General features: G+C 43.6%; 1 protein-coding gene across 1 annotated transcript; it reads right to left on the reverse strand.

Moving 5' to 3' along the window:
- Window positions 1-4,928: 4,928 nt before the first annotated feature.
- On the reverse strand, window positions 4,929-5,957 carry LOC135876082 (trace amine-associated receptor 7a-like). The gene has a single exon (XM_065401242.1). It carries the CDS (start codon window positions 5,955-5,957, stop codon window positions 4,929-4,931), a length of 1,029 nt encoding a protein of 342 aa, XP_065257314.1.
- Between the last annotated feature and the right edge of the window lie 10,013 nt (window positions 5,958-15,970).

Raw genomic sequence — 15,970 nt, forward strand, 5'->3', positions numbered from 1 at the left:
TCTGCCCACATTCTTATTGAACACCTTCTTTTTAGAGCTTAAGTGGTACAGAGGCCTTGTGTACCAGGGTGAATTCTATCCTCTAACATCAAACATTTGATTACACTTCTTTTATCTTCAGTTTTGAACAATAAAATTAATGATACATGCATGAAATGATAAACTGTATAGCAGATGTTTCCAAGGCAGTTTTTATTAGTATGCCTGATCAGAATGAATAACAATAATTTATAATTATATGCATTTATTTATTTATTTGTACTAAAGTAGTGCCTAATAAATTCTCAGCCTTCAGTGTTGTAGGGTCTGTACAAACATATGGTGGAAGCTGGTCCCTGGCACAAACAGTTTACAAGCTAATTACATGTATTGCGAAACCACTTAAACAAATTTACACTTCATAGTGTTTTGCATATTATTTAGAGTGGGACATAATCTTCAACAGAAGCAGAGTTAGGCCAGTGTTGGGTGCTTTTGAAAATCTCACACTACATTCTTAAATCTGTGCTCAAGTATCCTTCAATCTCCCTACCTTGCCCATCCTCTAGTTTGTCTCATCCATCTGTTATATCATATCTATTAAAACAACTTCTTTGGGGGGCAGGGACTGTCACTTATTGTTTGACTGTATATTGCCTAGCACAATGCAGCCCCACTCTGTCTCTTAATCATGCTACAAAATCACTACGACTTGATATTTCAAATTTTACATTATTTCACCTAAAAAAACAACTACACACAGTTTTAGAAAAGATGAAGAGTAGAAATGTGCCCCTCGGGTAACTGGCAGACAAGGATTTAGATGTTGTGCAAACACAGTATCTAGGCAGATTTTCAGTCTGAAATAAATTCGGTTTTCCACAATCACCAGTTATTTAAATTTTTGGACTTATTTGTACTGCATCTTAAGCAAAGATAAAAGCTGGCATAAATCACAGGGTTCACAGAGAATTTATAATTAACAAAATTACCAGCCCACAAGCATGAGCAGGATTATTAGATCAAGAAAAATCATGTATTACAGACATGGGCAAACTATGGCCCGTGGACCACATCCGGCCTATGGACCGTCCTGCCCGGCCCCTGAGCTCCGGGCTAGGGAACCTAGTCCCTGGCCCCTCCCCCGCTGTGCCCCTTCCCCTGCAGCCGGGCCGCGCTCTGGCATGCCGCTCCCACCGGGCAGCGTGGGGAGCACAGCTGGCTCTGGCCATGTGTCGCGGCTGCGAGCTCCTGCTGCTGCTAAGGGGGCGGGGAGCACGGTGGTTGGGTAAGGGAGCAGAGGGACCTGGGGGGCAGTTAGGGAGGAGGGGGAGGTTGGATGGGGCGGAGGTTCTTGGGAGGTGGTCAGGGGATGGGGAACAGGGAGGGTTGGGAGTGAGAGTCCTGGGGGTCCTGTTGGGGTTCCTGTCAGGGGGCAGGGATGTGGATAGGGGTCGGGAGGGCAGTCAGGGGACAGGGAGCAGGGGGGTGGGATCCCAGGGGGCAGTTAGGGACAGGGGGTTCCGGGAGGGGGTGGTCAGCGGATGAGGAGGAGAGGGCGGTTGGATAGGGGGTGGGAGTCCTGTGGGGGGGCTGTCAGGGGGCGGGGGTGTGGATAGAGGTTGGGGCAGTTAGGGGACAGGGAGCAGGGGGATGGATAGGGGGTGGGGATCGCGGATAGGGCGGTTAGGGGACAAGAAGTGGGGAGGGGGTTGGATGGGTTGGGAGCTCTGAGGGGGGCAGTCAGGGGGCGGGAAGTGGGAGGGGGCGGATAGGGGGCGGGGCCAGGCTGTTTGGGGAGGCACAGCCTTCCCTATCTAGCCCTCCATACAGTTGCGCAACCCTGATGTGGTCCTCGGGCCAAAAAATTTGCCCACCCCTGATCTATTATGTTAAAATATGATGATCAAAACCCCAGAAGTGCTCCCCCTGGCTACTAACAGAGTTTTACCTTTCTCCCTTTGCTATTACCTGTTGTGTTTTTTGTGATGGTGACTGGATTTTGCTTGCTATACTTCTGTTCATTCAAATCTGTTGTTCAGCTAGCACAGACATTTTGGAATAAAAGACTAGCCAGTGGATCCTGCCATGCATGGATATTTCCCTGAGCTCTGGGCTTCCCCAGTATTTATGTCCCAGAATGTACCATAATTTTCAAACACTGGATCTTGTGGAGTTGCAGAAAAGTGGTGTTCTGTGAAATACAGTGGTAGGAACCAGTGAAGAGGCTACAGCTGGCTGCTTCCAAAGGGGGTAGGATGAAGTGGGCAACCTGCCTATCCCAATGAAAAGGCTGTGTCATGAGAAGGGGGAGTAGACAGCTACTCTATTTCCAACAGAGGCACTGTTTATATGATATTTGATTAATATTAAGCTAAAACGTTATTTATTCAACTGAATACTAAAAGTCAGTCGTCATCCTATTCCTATGTGTAGCCAAGTATGTTTTTTCGCAGAGGCTGTAAGCCACTGATGAAGTTGGTTAAAGCCTTGAGTCAGTTGGACATTTATAAAATAATGTCTCATGCTCTCATTAATGATTTGGATATAGGCAGGCAGCACAGTTTTTCTGTTGTCCTGATGCAAATTTATCTCTGCCCACACCATGTCTCTGTTGTGTGTGGCTTGTTGTCTCCGCTGTGAGTGTAAAGGAAGTAGGAGTGGCTTTTAAGGCAGAGGGATGTATGGCTTGGGACAGAGAATTCCTACAGGGAGAGCCCTGAGAACTGCCAAGCCAGGGGAGAAGGTTTGGACTGAAATTTATTATTAATTTCTTGTTAATAACAGGGCCGGCTCTGGCTTTTTTGCTGCCCCAAGCAAAAAAAACAAAAAACCTGCGGGGCGGGCCAGAGGCAGGGTGCAGGGGGACTCCCTGCGCTGCAGACGTGGCCCGGGCAGCGAAGTGCGCGCCCCGGCTAGCGGGGGGGAGGGGGAGAGAGCAGGGGGGGAAGAGAGAAGGAGGGTGGCTAGGGCTTCATTCAGCGGGGCGCTCACCACGCGGCCACTCCCGCCACGCTGCCTGCTGGGAAGGCTCCGCGCCTCTCCAGTCGGCGGGCAGGGAAGGACGCGGTCTGCCCTGCCAGGCTTGCTGCAGACCTGGCATCGGCTGGGGCAGACGGAGCGTGCAGCCCGCTCCCAGCAGGGCGCTCCCCTCCTCCGCGCTGCTGCCCCCTACAGGGCCGCCAGAGCGGCGAACCAAAAAGAAAAAAAACCTGCGGGGCGGCCGGAGTGGCAAAGCGCAAAAAAACCCAACCCCCCCACCAAAAAACTGCGGGGCGGCAGGAGCAGCGAAGCAAAAAAAAAAAAAGGATTGGAGGGAAGCCGCCCCTTAGAATCTGCTGCCCCAAACACGAGCTTGCTCGGCTGGTGCCTGGAGCCGGCCCTGGTTAATAACCTCAGGCCTCAGGAAGAGGGAGATTTTCACCCTATACAGACTGAAGCAGGCAGGGAAAATCTGCCACGGAAATTGAATTATTTAAAAAAAAAGTTATTTTTGGAATTTGCAAATTAAACTTTTAGAAGTTTTTATTAACAAAATCCTAGTTAGTTCCTGTGATACACAGTTAACTTGCCTGCTACAGTAAAATCAATGGCATGCTCCTACTTCACTTACAATGTAACAAACCAGATAATAAGCAGTTATTGTTATTATAGAGGAATATTGCAAACTAACAAATAATTCTCATTCACAACTGGCTTGTCCAGGGCTCCTGTAGCAAGTGTTTGAAATCCAGATCCCTTGCTGGCAGTAGGAAATATCTTAGGGCTTGTCTACATGGGAGGTTTACCGGAATTGATATTGCAGAATAACTAGCTATTGCACTTTAAATTCACACCTTATTTTAAACCAAAATAACTTTCAAGTATAGACAAGCCCTTAGAATGTTGCTGTGACTCAAAAAACTGTTCTGTGATTGGATTTTCTCCTGTAATGGAAAGGACAGTTTTCTCTCAAAATAGCAGAGGTAAAATCTTGGTCCCATTAAAGTCAATGGGAGTTTTACCATTGAATTCACAGGTATCTGGATTTCACGTTAGGTTATTGTTTTCTTTTAGTGTCTGTTATTACTAGAACCCTCCCTTGTGTGAGGAATCCTTGTGCACATGAAAGAGTCTTATTTCTACTCAATACTTCCCTGAGAGAAAGGTTGGTCTTGTGGTTAAGGCACAGAGATGAACATTTCCTGTGTGAATATGGGCAAGTCAGTGCTGGCTTATTTTTGCTCCCATTAAAAGTCAATGGGAGTTTTACCTCCAGTTTAAAAAGTAGCAGGACTGGATCCCTAATCTCTTTGATTGGGTTTTTCAAAGGAGCCTAAGACAGTTAAAAGTCCATCTACCTTTGAAATTCAATTTTCTTATCCATTAAATGAGGATAAAAATATCCATTCCATATGGGTGCAGGGAGACTTAATTCAGTAGTATAAGTAAATAATTTGAACACCCATAAGCTGACAGTAATATATAAGTATAAAATATTAATATTTATATTGTTTATTTGGTAAATAATGATATCATACAGATTTTAAAGGAAACCTATTTTTTAAACTTTTTAAACAGAAAAAAAATTCTGTTTCTCAGTATTGTTAGTACTGCCTAACAAATAGAGATGAATTTCACTGAAAAACTGATTTTTGATCTTTCTTTTTTTGCCTTTGTTTAATTCTGGAGGGCCATTTTATATTCTCAGTTCCACAATTACAACTAATGGACATTGTTCCATTATAGTTTCAAAGCATAATTCTGTACTAAATTAATAGTATCTGTAAATCTATTTTCTTGATATAATGTGGTCAAGCCGTTTTTCACAATGATAAAAAGCTGTACAAAGTATAAAATCAAGATGACAATAGTTTATTCAGAAAAAGAAATACACAGCCAGATTTTATGAACAGGGCAATGACTGTGAAGTGTGAGGTGAGTAGCTCTGTGCAGGATTGGATAGGTTTTCAGTTTGGAAATAAATTCATTGTTGAACAATCAAGCTGGAGCATTTTACAGCTCACAATCACTTTCATTGCTTTTCGAAACCAAGGATAAAAGACAGAGTAAATCAAAGGATTAATGGCAGAGTTGGAATAAGTGAACCAAACCACAATGTCAAAGACAAGGGGTGGTGTTATGAAGTTAAAAAAAGCATCAGTTATTACAATTATAGAATAAGGTGACCAGAATACCACAAAAGCAATCACAGCAATACCAATGGTTTTAGCAGCTTTCCTCTCTCTTCTGCTAACTCTGTCACTGTAATTATCAGACGACTGGGTATTGTTGCTCATCATCTCTATCATTCTAGCTTGTCGTTTAGCCACAGCAAAGATTTTGCTGTAAAGTGCTATTGTTGTGAAAAAAGGTATTAGGTAAAGGAGAGTGGATACAACCACCCATGTTTTGTTGAAGAGAATCTGACAGCTCCCTACACAGGAGGGGGCATTTACTAATTCTTGTATCCCTTTGTCATTAGCCCCAGTGAAGACAACAGAAAAACTGTATACTATTGAAAATGTCCAGGCAACAGCTATGAACATGCCTGAAACTGGCACTGTGAACTTGAGAGGGTAAATTAAAGGATCAGTAACAGCAATGTAGCGATCAACAGAGATGAAACACAAGTGAAATATTGATGAATAACAAAAAGATAGTTCTAAAGAACTGTGGAATCTACAGAATATTTCCCCAAAATACCAGCATGTTTCAACAGATCTTATACTGCTGAAGGGCAGCACAGTCAGACCCAAACAAAAATCAGCACATGCCAAGGAGGCGAGCAAAATATTTGTAGGAGAGTGAAGCTGTTTGAAATAAGCTACTGTAATTATTACCATTAGGTTTCCACCTAGTGTAAGAATTGTCAGAAAACCAAGCACAACATACAAAGTTATCCGGATTCCAGAAGACCACGATGTTTTATGGCAAGATCCATTAATATTCTCAAAGCAATATTGTGCTTCTTCATTCTGAAGAAGCGCTGAAGTCATGTTGTGCTTTTGTTGTTAACTATTCTGAACTTTTTAGTTTTTGCGTTTGTATACCAATGGTGATGGTGTGGCACCGATTGGTGAAGCTCTTCAGTTTTTAAGTCTTTCTGAAAAAGAGAATTAAAGTCGACATGAGTGAGAATACAATAATTCCAAAGTGTTCTATTATGTCCACGAGTATACCAGAAATGTGTACGTAAATAGGAAGTAAATAATAGAACATGGCAAAATATCTCTTGTAACTACAGCTTTCAATGGCATTTTGAATTAGATAAACAAGTAGCAAAAATACTTTATAATTGAAAAGTTTATTTAGGGTTTAACTGTATTTTTACCTATTCATATTTATTTACATTTCCTCGATGCCTGATCTTTCTATTTAAGACAATTGCAAAACTCCCATTGAGTTCACTGTAGTTGGATGGACTCCTAATGCCTTACCTTTTGAGAAGCTTTTCCACAGATATAACCCTGGATTAAAATGTGAATAGAAGGCAGGAAGAGATGCATGTTTTCAGTAGTGCTTTATCCTCTGAGTTGTCTTAGGAAAGTTAATGAGAAAGTACTGGCACGCTCTCCTCTCAAAAATGAGGGGTGGGGTGAAGGGAAAATCAGCAAACACAAGGGAAATTTAGCAATCATCCCATACAGTGAAATCCCTCTGGTAAAAGTCGTAAACACTGAAAGATACGTAGAGTCTGGAAAAAAACATCATTAAGCAATCCACTTTGATTCATCACAAGACAGTCCTTTAACTAAGTATACACTGTGATGCATATGTTTGACCTAAGTCTCATTATCAGATCCTTCCTTTATTTTTTTGAAGGCAAATTTAACTGGCTCCCACAGCAACCAGGTGTTATCTCAGTGTTATTACTGTAATTTTTTTTTGTTAGAAATACTGAGTAAGGAAACTGAGGTCATAGATAATGGTACGTGTGTTAAAGAAAATCTACCCCATCTTTATTATTCTTGTGGTGGGGTATTTTTATTTATTTCTCTCTCTCTCTCTCTCTCTCTCTCTCTCTCTCTCTCTCATATATTTTGGCCATTTTTCCAAACTCTGGGCCAAACTCATTCCAGTGCTAAGAATGGAGCAAGGATTGAGTCAGCTTGTGTCATTCCGATGTGTCTGCTGTGGTCCAGTGCAGCCCCCAGTGCAAATTGGGGGGGCTAAATTGCACTCTCGTTGCCATGGCTTCTATAGGCCTTTTGGCTTTGGAATAGCCAGGGTGCAGAACTTCCCTAACTACACCCGGCCAGGCTGCCAAAATCCCCCCTTCCTCCTCTGGCCTATCCCCAGCCTGCCCCAGAAGTTCTCCTGCCCCATGGGTTTCTGAAAGTGTCAAGTTGTTGGAACAAGCTCTGATCTGCCCTGGAGGCCACTTGCTGAGGGACTGTGCAGCTGCTGTGCTGGTGAGGGCAAGGAGCTGCGGGCCATATATGATTTGGTCCTGTCTTCCTCAATGAGTTTGAGTAGGTGTAGGCATATGGTTAAGATGGTACTTCCATTACAAACCTATATTTTCCATGGCTTATAGGTTCCTCAGAAATGCAGGTCGATCCTCTAGTGGTGTTTAGGCCCTTAGACCTAGTCTATATTATGAACTTATGTCGGTATAACTACATCGCTCAGAGGTATGAAAAATCTACACCCCTGAGCCTTGCCACAGTTAAAGCGATCTCACCCCCAGTGTGGACAGCATTAGGTCTATGGGAGAATTCTTCCATCAACCTAGCTACCGCCTCTCGTGGAGGTGGATTACCTACGCCAACAGGAGAACCCCATCCCATCTGTGTAGGTAGCGTCTACTGTGAAGCATTTCTTTGACCCCTCACCCCGCCACCGTGGGAGGACGTGCTGTTTTTCCCTCCTTCCCCCAGCCAGGAGGGGGAAGCACTGTTTTTACCCCACCCCATCCTGCCGGGAGGGGGACATGCTGTTTTCACTCACACACACACACATAGCCAGTTATTGTATGTATGTGTGTAGAAGCTGAGTTCTCTTAGGCTTTGGCCCCTCCTGTTATGGAGGGTCTCTGGGAGGGCAGGTGGCCTCTAACTGCTTCCAGTTGAGATCTATAATATTGGCAGTTGTTGTTGAGTGGGGAAAGGAGTTGGATCTTCTCTCCCTGTTCTCCTGCGTTTTGGATCTGCTTCTGAGGGTCCTCAAGATACCTGGGGGCTGGCTCTTCTCTTCCTTTCCTCTGGGGCATTAACACCATTAGGAGCTCTTTAATGACCTGAAATTCAAATTCAAAAAGAAAGCCTACAAAAAGGGGAAACATGGATGAATTGCTAAGGAGGAAAGAACAGTACAACCATGTAGGTACAAAATCAGAAAGAGTATGGCACAAAGTGAGTTACACCTAGCAAGGGACATACAATACAGGATCTTTAAATACATTAGGAGAAAGAGAAAGATGAAGGAAAGTGTTGGTCTTCTACTTAGCGGGGAAGGAAAGGTAATAACTAATGACATCCAGAAAACTGATGTATTTAATGCCTATTTTGCTTCAGACGATTTGTTAGTTGTGCATTTAAATTTTTCTTCCTAAGTGAAATACTTTGCACTTGTCTTTATTGAATTTCATCTTGTTGAATTCAGACCAATTCTCCAATTTGTCAGTCATTTTGAATTTTAATACTGTCCTCCAAAGTGCTTGCAATCCCTCGTAGCTTAGTGTCATCAGCAAATTTTATAAGAATACCCTCCCTTTTTCAAGTCATTATTGAAAATGGTGAATAGTACTAGACCAAGCCCTAACCCTTGTGGGACCTCACTAGATATACCTTCCCAGTTTGACAACATACCATTGATAACTAGTCTTTGAGTAGGGCCTTTCAACCAGTTGTTCACTCACTGTATAGTAATTTCATGTAGACCACATTTCCTTAATTGGTTTAAGAGACCGTCATGTGGGATTGTGTCTAAAGCAGACGTGGGCCAACTACAGCCTGCGGGCCACATCAGGCCCGCTGGACCATCCTGCCTGGCCGCTGATCTCCCGGCCAGGGAACCTAGTCCCCGGCCCCTTCCCCGCTGTCCCCTCTCCCCTGCAGCCGGGCTTCAATCTGGCCTGCCGCTCCCACGGGGCAGAGTGGGGATCACAGCTGGCTCTGGCCAGGTGTCGTGGCTGCGAGCTCCTGCTGCTGGTAAGGGGGCAGGGAACGGGGGGTTGGGTAAGGGAGCGGGGTGTCCTGGGGGGCAGTCAGGGAGGAGGGGGAGGTTGGATGGGGCAGAGGTTCTGGGGGGGCGGTCAGGGGATGGAGAACAGGGAGGGTTGGGAGTGAGCGTCCCGGGAGCCTGTCGGGGGGGCCTGTCAGGGGGCGAGGATGTGGACAGGGGTCAGGAGGGCAGTCAGGGGACAGGGAGCGGGGGGGCTGGGATCCCGGGGGCACTTAGGGGCGGGGGGTCCTGGGAGGGGGTGGTGAGGGGACGAGGACTAGAGGGCGGTTGGATAGGGGGTGGGAGTCCCGGGGGGGCTGTCAGGGGGTGGGGGTGTGGATAGGGGTTGGGGCAGTCAGGGGACAGGGAGCAGGGGGGTTAGATAGGTGGTGGGGGTCCCGGGAGGGGGGCGGTTAGGGGACAAGGAGCAGGGGGGGTTGGATGGGTTGGGGGCTCTGAGCGGGGCAGTCGGGGGCGGGAAGTGGGAGGGGATGGATAGGGGGCGGGGGCCAGGCTGTTTGGGGAGGCACAGCCTTCCCTACCAGGCCCTCCAAACAGTAGCGCAACCCCTATATGGCCTGCGGGCCAAAAAGTTTGCCCACCTCTGGTCTAAAGTCTTACTAAAATCAAGATATATCATGTCCACTTTTTCCCCCTTATACAGTAGGCCAAAGAAAGAAATTAGGTTGGTTTGGCATGCTTTGTTATTGACAAATCCATTTTGGCTATTCCTTATCACCTCATTATCCTCTAGGAGCTTACAAATTGATTGTTTAATAACACTGCTCTACAGCCAAAATGCTTCTGAAATAAATGTAGTCAAATGGCAGAGGATAAGTGAGTTATAAAGGGAAGGGATCTCAGTTTAAACCAGAAATGACTAAAATACATCTTTGACTGGATCTATGAATAAATCTATGACTGGGTTTGGACAGTACTTGCTTTTTAGGCAAAACAATGAATGATGCAATCTGAAGCTGGTATTGCGTCATACATGATATGAATTGCATCATGTTATTCCTAGAAGTCATGGATGATGCAATCATAACGAAGCTTACATCACTCTGCTGAACAAATTGTCCTATATCAGCTCTACAAATCATAGAGTGTCGAGCTCTCTTATTTGTCAGTGTTTGATTGAGTCTTAAAGCTGTTTTACTGCATAATGGCAATGTTTTGCCATCAATTCCAGTTGGTCATGCAGTTCATATGAAGGAAACTTATGACAACATGAAACAACTTTTGAGGTGCATAAACTATGACCAACATCAGTGGCAGCTTTGTGGTGATTTGAAGGTTGTTGCTCTCTTGCTTGGTCTGCAGACTGGATACACAAAGTACTGCTGTTTTCTCTGCGAATGGGATAGTCGTGCAAGAGATTCCCACTACATCAAGAAAGATTGGCCACTCCGACAGTCATTGGAGCCTGGGAGGAAAAGTGTTCAGCATCCACCACTTGTTGAATCAAGGAAGATTTTGTTACCACCCTTACACATCAAGCTGGGTCTGATGAAGAACTTTGTGAAGGCCATTGACAAAACACAAGCAGCTTTCAAGTACCTCCGTGGAAAATTTCCAAGGTTAAGTGAAGCTAAGATAAAGGAAGGTGTCTTTGTTGGTCCTCAGATTCGTGAACTTCTTCGAGATGATGCATTTGACCATGCACTGCGTGGCAAGGAAAAGACGGCATGGAAAGCCTTCCAGTTAGTGGCAATAAATTTTCTCGGAAACAACAAGGCAGACAACTACAGGTTGTTGGTGGAAAACCTCCTCAAGGCATACAAAAGCCTTGGTTGCAACATGTCAATAAAGATACATTTTTTGCACTCTCATCTAGATTTTTTTCCACCGAACTGTGGAGCAGTGAGCGACGAGCACGGCGAGTGATTTCACCAGGACATTGCAACAATGGAGAAACGCTATCAGGGCAAATGGAGCCCATCAATGCTTGCAGACTATTGCTGGACAGTGACAAGAGATGCTCCATTTAATGAATACAAGAGAGAAGCCAAGAAGCACCGAGTAGACACTGAATAGGACTAAACTATGTACATAATAGTTTTTTGCCTTTTGTTTCATAATAAATTTTATTTATATAACCCTTTTGCTGATTTTTAAAGTGTTCCATAAACAGGACAGGTGAAATATTATCCTGTAAAGCAACCATAAACACATGAAAAGACCTAGGTTTACAATTTATGATTAAAACTCTACTATCTACACAATATATATAGACATAAAATGTAAAAACTTAAATATCTTAGAAACAGTAGCCAATCAGTTGTTTTAATTGTCATATTTGAATTCAGCACATCAAAATACATAATAAATAGCACATTTTATCTCTGAAGCAGACGACTTCTCAAAAATTGTAGACCAGTGTAATTTGTATCAGTATCTTTCCAGGTATCAGAGTTTGACTGACTTCTCTATAATTCTCTGGGTCCTCTTTGTTCCCCACTTTAAAGATAGGTACTATATTTGCCCTTCTCCAGTGTTCTGGGGCCTCACTCATCTTCCAGGAGTTCTCAAAGATAATTGCGAATGGTTCTGAGATTGCTTCAGCTACTTCATTAAGTACCTAAGATGAACTTGAATTCATCTAACTTATCTAAATATTCTTTGACCTGTTTGTTCGCTACATTGGCTTGTGTTCCTTCCATCTTTTTGGTAGTATTAATTGAGTTGAGTATCTGGTCCCTATTAACCTTTTTAGTCTGAAGCAAAATAGGCATTAAATACACCAGTTTTCTGGATGTCATTAGTTATTACCTCTCCTTCCCCGCTAAGTAGAAGACCAACACTTTCCTTCATCTTTCTCTTTCTCCTAATGTATTTAAAGATCCTGTATTGTATGTCCCTTGCTAGGTGTAACTCACTTTGTGCCATACTCTTTCTGATTTTGTACCTACATGGTTGTACTGTTCTTTCCTCCTTAGCAATTCATCCATGTTTCCCCTTTTTGTAGGCTTTCTTTTTGAATTTGAATTTCAGGTCATTAAAGAGCTCCTAATGGTTTTAATGCCCCAGAGGAAAGGAAGAGAAGAGCCAGCCCCCAGGTATCCTGAGGACCCTCAGAAGCAGATCCAAAATGCAGGAGAATAGGGAGAGAAGATCCAACTCCTTTCCCCTCTCAACAACAACTGCCAATATTATAGATCTCAGCTGGAAGCAGTTAGAGGCCACCTGCCCTCCCAGAGACCCTCCATAACAGGAGGGGCCACAGCCTAAGAGAACTCAGCTTCTACACACATACATTCTCTTTCCCAAAGGGTGAGCAGGTTAACCTAGTCTCCAGTTTTGGGAACTTTCTGTACAGCTGGACTCTGTTCCCTCAGAAAGCACAAGAAAGCAGGCAGAGTATTCACCGTTCCAGCCCTGCACTTCTCTTCCTTACTGTGGAGCTGCGACTGCAGAGCATGAGCCTGGGAACCCTGCAGGACTGGTGCTGGAGCCTGGTAGTCCTGTCTTTTCAATATTTAATGACAGTTATTTCACCCACTGTCTTCTCTTCCCAGTCATCCTAGGCTTCTTGGCAGTTCTACAATTTTATTATTGTTTCCTAGTGAGGATATCAAGAACTTTAACATTCTCATCACTGCCTTTTTAATTTTTAGAATATTTAAAGTGTTCATTCACAGTCTGAAATTAGAGTCTAATTCTGCTGTATCAAACAAAAACAAAAAAAGAAAGAAAGGAAAGAAAAGAGAAAAACCCTTCCAAATATATGTTATGCATATGTAAATACAGCAGAGTGACATAGATGTTACTTAGCCTGTGAGCTCTTCAGGGCAGAGACTGTTTTTTGTTATATGTCTGTGCCTGGCACTGTGGAGCCTTGATCCCTGCTTGGAGCCCTTAGGTGCTACCATAACGCAATCATACTAAGAGGAAGTTCAAAAACTTAGAAGAAGAAAAACCGAAACAAACGAAAAAAACATTAGCTGAAGTTCTGATATCAATACTCATTCCACAACACTCTTCCATCTAATTGACTGTTTCAGACCCGATGCCCTCTCTTCAATTCATTTAAACAATGTGATAGCATTTAATCATATTTATTAAAGCATGCCAGAGAGGAGTCATCCCAGAGGTGGAACAAAGTAGATTAGCAGGGCTTAGGTGCGGTCTTTATGCCAGCTATTTGGAATTCAATTGAGCAGGGATAGGTGCTTTTTGAAATTGTTTTATATAAAGAGTAATACAAATGGCACTCCCATGTATCTGTGCTATCATACTCTACATAAATTCTGTATGCATGCTGATTGTGGGTTTAATATTTCATTTTTAGAATATCACATTGTTTAAATTAATTGTATTAGTATTAGGAGCAGCTTTGCCAGCAGATCGAGGGAAGTGATTATTTCCCTCTATTCGGCACTGGTGAGGCCACACCTGGAGTATTGCGTCCAGTTTTGTTGCACCCCACTACAGAAGGGATGTGGACAAATTGGATAAAGTCCAGCGGAGGGCAACGAAAATGATTAGGGGGCTGGGGCACATGACTTACGAGGAGAGGCTGAGGGAACTGTAGGAGGAATAACTCAGTGCTTTGAGCATTGGCCTGCTAAACCCAGGGTTGTGAGTTCAATCCTTGAGGAGGCCATTTAGGAATCTGGAGCAAAAATCTATCTGGGGGTTGGACTATATGACCTCCTGAGGTTCCTTCCAACCCTGATATTCTATGAAGTGGGGTTATTTAGTCTAGAGAAAAGTGAGGGGAGATTTGATAGCAGCCTTCAACTATCTGAAGGGGGGTTCCAAAGAGGTTGGAGCTCAGCTGTTCTCAGTGGTGGCAGATGACAGAACAAGAAGCAATGGTCTCAAGTTGTGGAGGAGGTCTAGGTTGGATATCAGGAAACACTATTTCACTAGGAGAGTGATGAAGCCCTGGAATGGGTTACATACAGAGGTGGTGGAATCTCCATCCTCAGAGATTTTTAAGGCCTGGCTTGACAAAGCCCTGGCTGGGACGATTTAGTGGGTGTTGGTCCTGCTTTGAGCAGGGGATTGGACTAGATGACCGCCTGTGGTCTTTTCCAACCCTAATATTCTATGATTATTTTATTTTGATTAGCAATTATTTTAATGCTGCTATTTGTATTGTTTTCTTTCTCTTACAGTTGAAATATTCAGGATAACCCAGTATTACCCACTAGATGGCACAACAGTGACGTTATCCTGCTCTCCTCTGTTAGCTGAAGATCTTGGGCTTGATTTTGATCTCACATTGGTTTTACACCAATATAACTCTACTGATTTCTGTACAGTCACTCCTGATTTACAGAGTCAGCTGAGATCAGAATCAACCCCTTCTCTCAAAGCAATATACCTACCAGTATTTTGTTTTGGATTTGTCCTTTACATGGAAGACTCTTTGTCTGGAACTTGGGGGACAGTATACTTTGATTCACAGCATACGGACAGCTGTGTCATATCTTCTAATGGTAGTGTGTGATGCCTATGCATTAAAGCAGAGGTTCCCAAACTGTGATTTGCAAGCTACCAGTGGCCCCTGGGGATCTTCCTGGTGGGCATATGATGCTGGCTTCTCATCCTTATCTCCATCAGCTATTTTATGTTACAAGCCAGATAAAAATGCATTAAATAGTTACCTAATATTATTCTTCCATGTAAGGTATTGGGTTTTTTTTGCCACAAGGATGTTACAGGATGGGAGGAGAGATAGATCACAAAACAGACTGAATTGCCCCAGGAGAGGGGGGGGAAAGAAATGCTTCTGAGCAATATTATCTCTCAGACTGTCTCATCTATTTATTTCTAGAGCCTCCATCCCTGTAGCATTTGAGTGCTAAGTTTCGGTTAAGTAACTGTCTGATTATGTACCATCTTCTCTGCTGCTCTTGAGGCAAAATCATGTTTCATGTGCCCATATCAGGCAGAGGAAAACTAAGGGGAATGAGAGGAAAAACAAGGAGGGGGGAGGCTGATTTTCAGAGGTACTGGTCCCCAAAAAATTTTCTGAAGTCAATTGAAGGTGTTGGGTACTCAGCATCTCTGAAATACAGACCCCAGGCCATTCTTTATTCCTCCTTATGGTGGGAAAGGCTGCATGAAGCGGTGTGTCTTTCCCTGCACCCGAAACGAGGCTGAGTATTCCATACAGTGTACGGTGTTCTGAAAGTGAACTGGAAACAGAGTAATGTGGTTTTGAACTGATCGGACCCTGCTGTGCAGGCTGGTCATGCAAAATTTCATTGGACATTCTGCAGTATAAAACTCTGTTGAGTACTTGTTAGAGGTCTCAGGATTCATCAGTCACAGCCTTCTTCTCCAAAGACGGCTGCCATTGGCCCCTGAGTACTGCAGTATCATACGAGGGTATGTGGAACATCCCCTTCCACCTCCCCTTATTCTACAGTCTCCTGCCAGCCAGGAAGACTGGCAGCCCTTTTTGTAGTACATATGGTTCACAGCTGTCTGCCCACATTCTTATTGAACACCTTCTTTTTAGAGCTTAAGTGGTACAGAGGGCCTTGTGTACCAGGGTGAATTCTATCCTCTAATATCAAACATTTGATTACACTTCTTTTATCTTCAGTTTTGAACAATAAAATTAATGATACATGCATGAAATGATAAACTGTATAGCAGATGTTTCCAAGGCAGTTTTTATTAGTATGGCTCATCAGAATTAATAATAATTTATTTATTTATTTCTATTATCTATTTATTTATTTATATTAAAGTAGTGCCTAATGAAATCTCTGCCCCCAGTCTGCTAAGGCCTGTAAAAACATATGGTGGAAGATGGTCCCTGGCCCAAACAGTTTACAAGCTCATTACATGTATTGAAAAACCACTTAAACAAATTTATTCTCCA

Source organism: Emys orbicularis, chromosome 3, assembly GCF_028017835.1.
Source record: "Emys orbicularis isolate rEmyOrb1 chromosome 3, rEmyOrb1.hap1, whole genome shotgun sequence".
Taxonomy (NCBI): Eukaryota; Metazoa; Chordata; order Testudines; family Emydidae; genus Emys; species Emys orbicularis.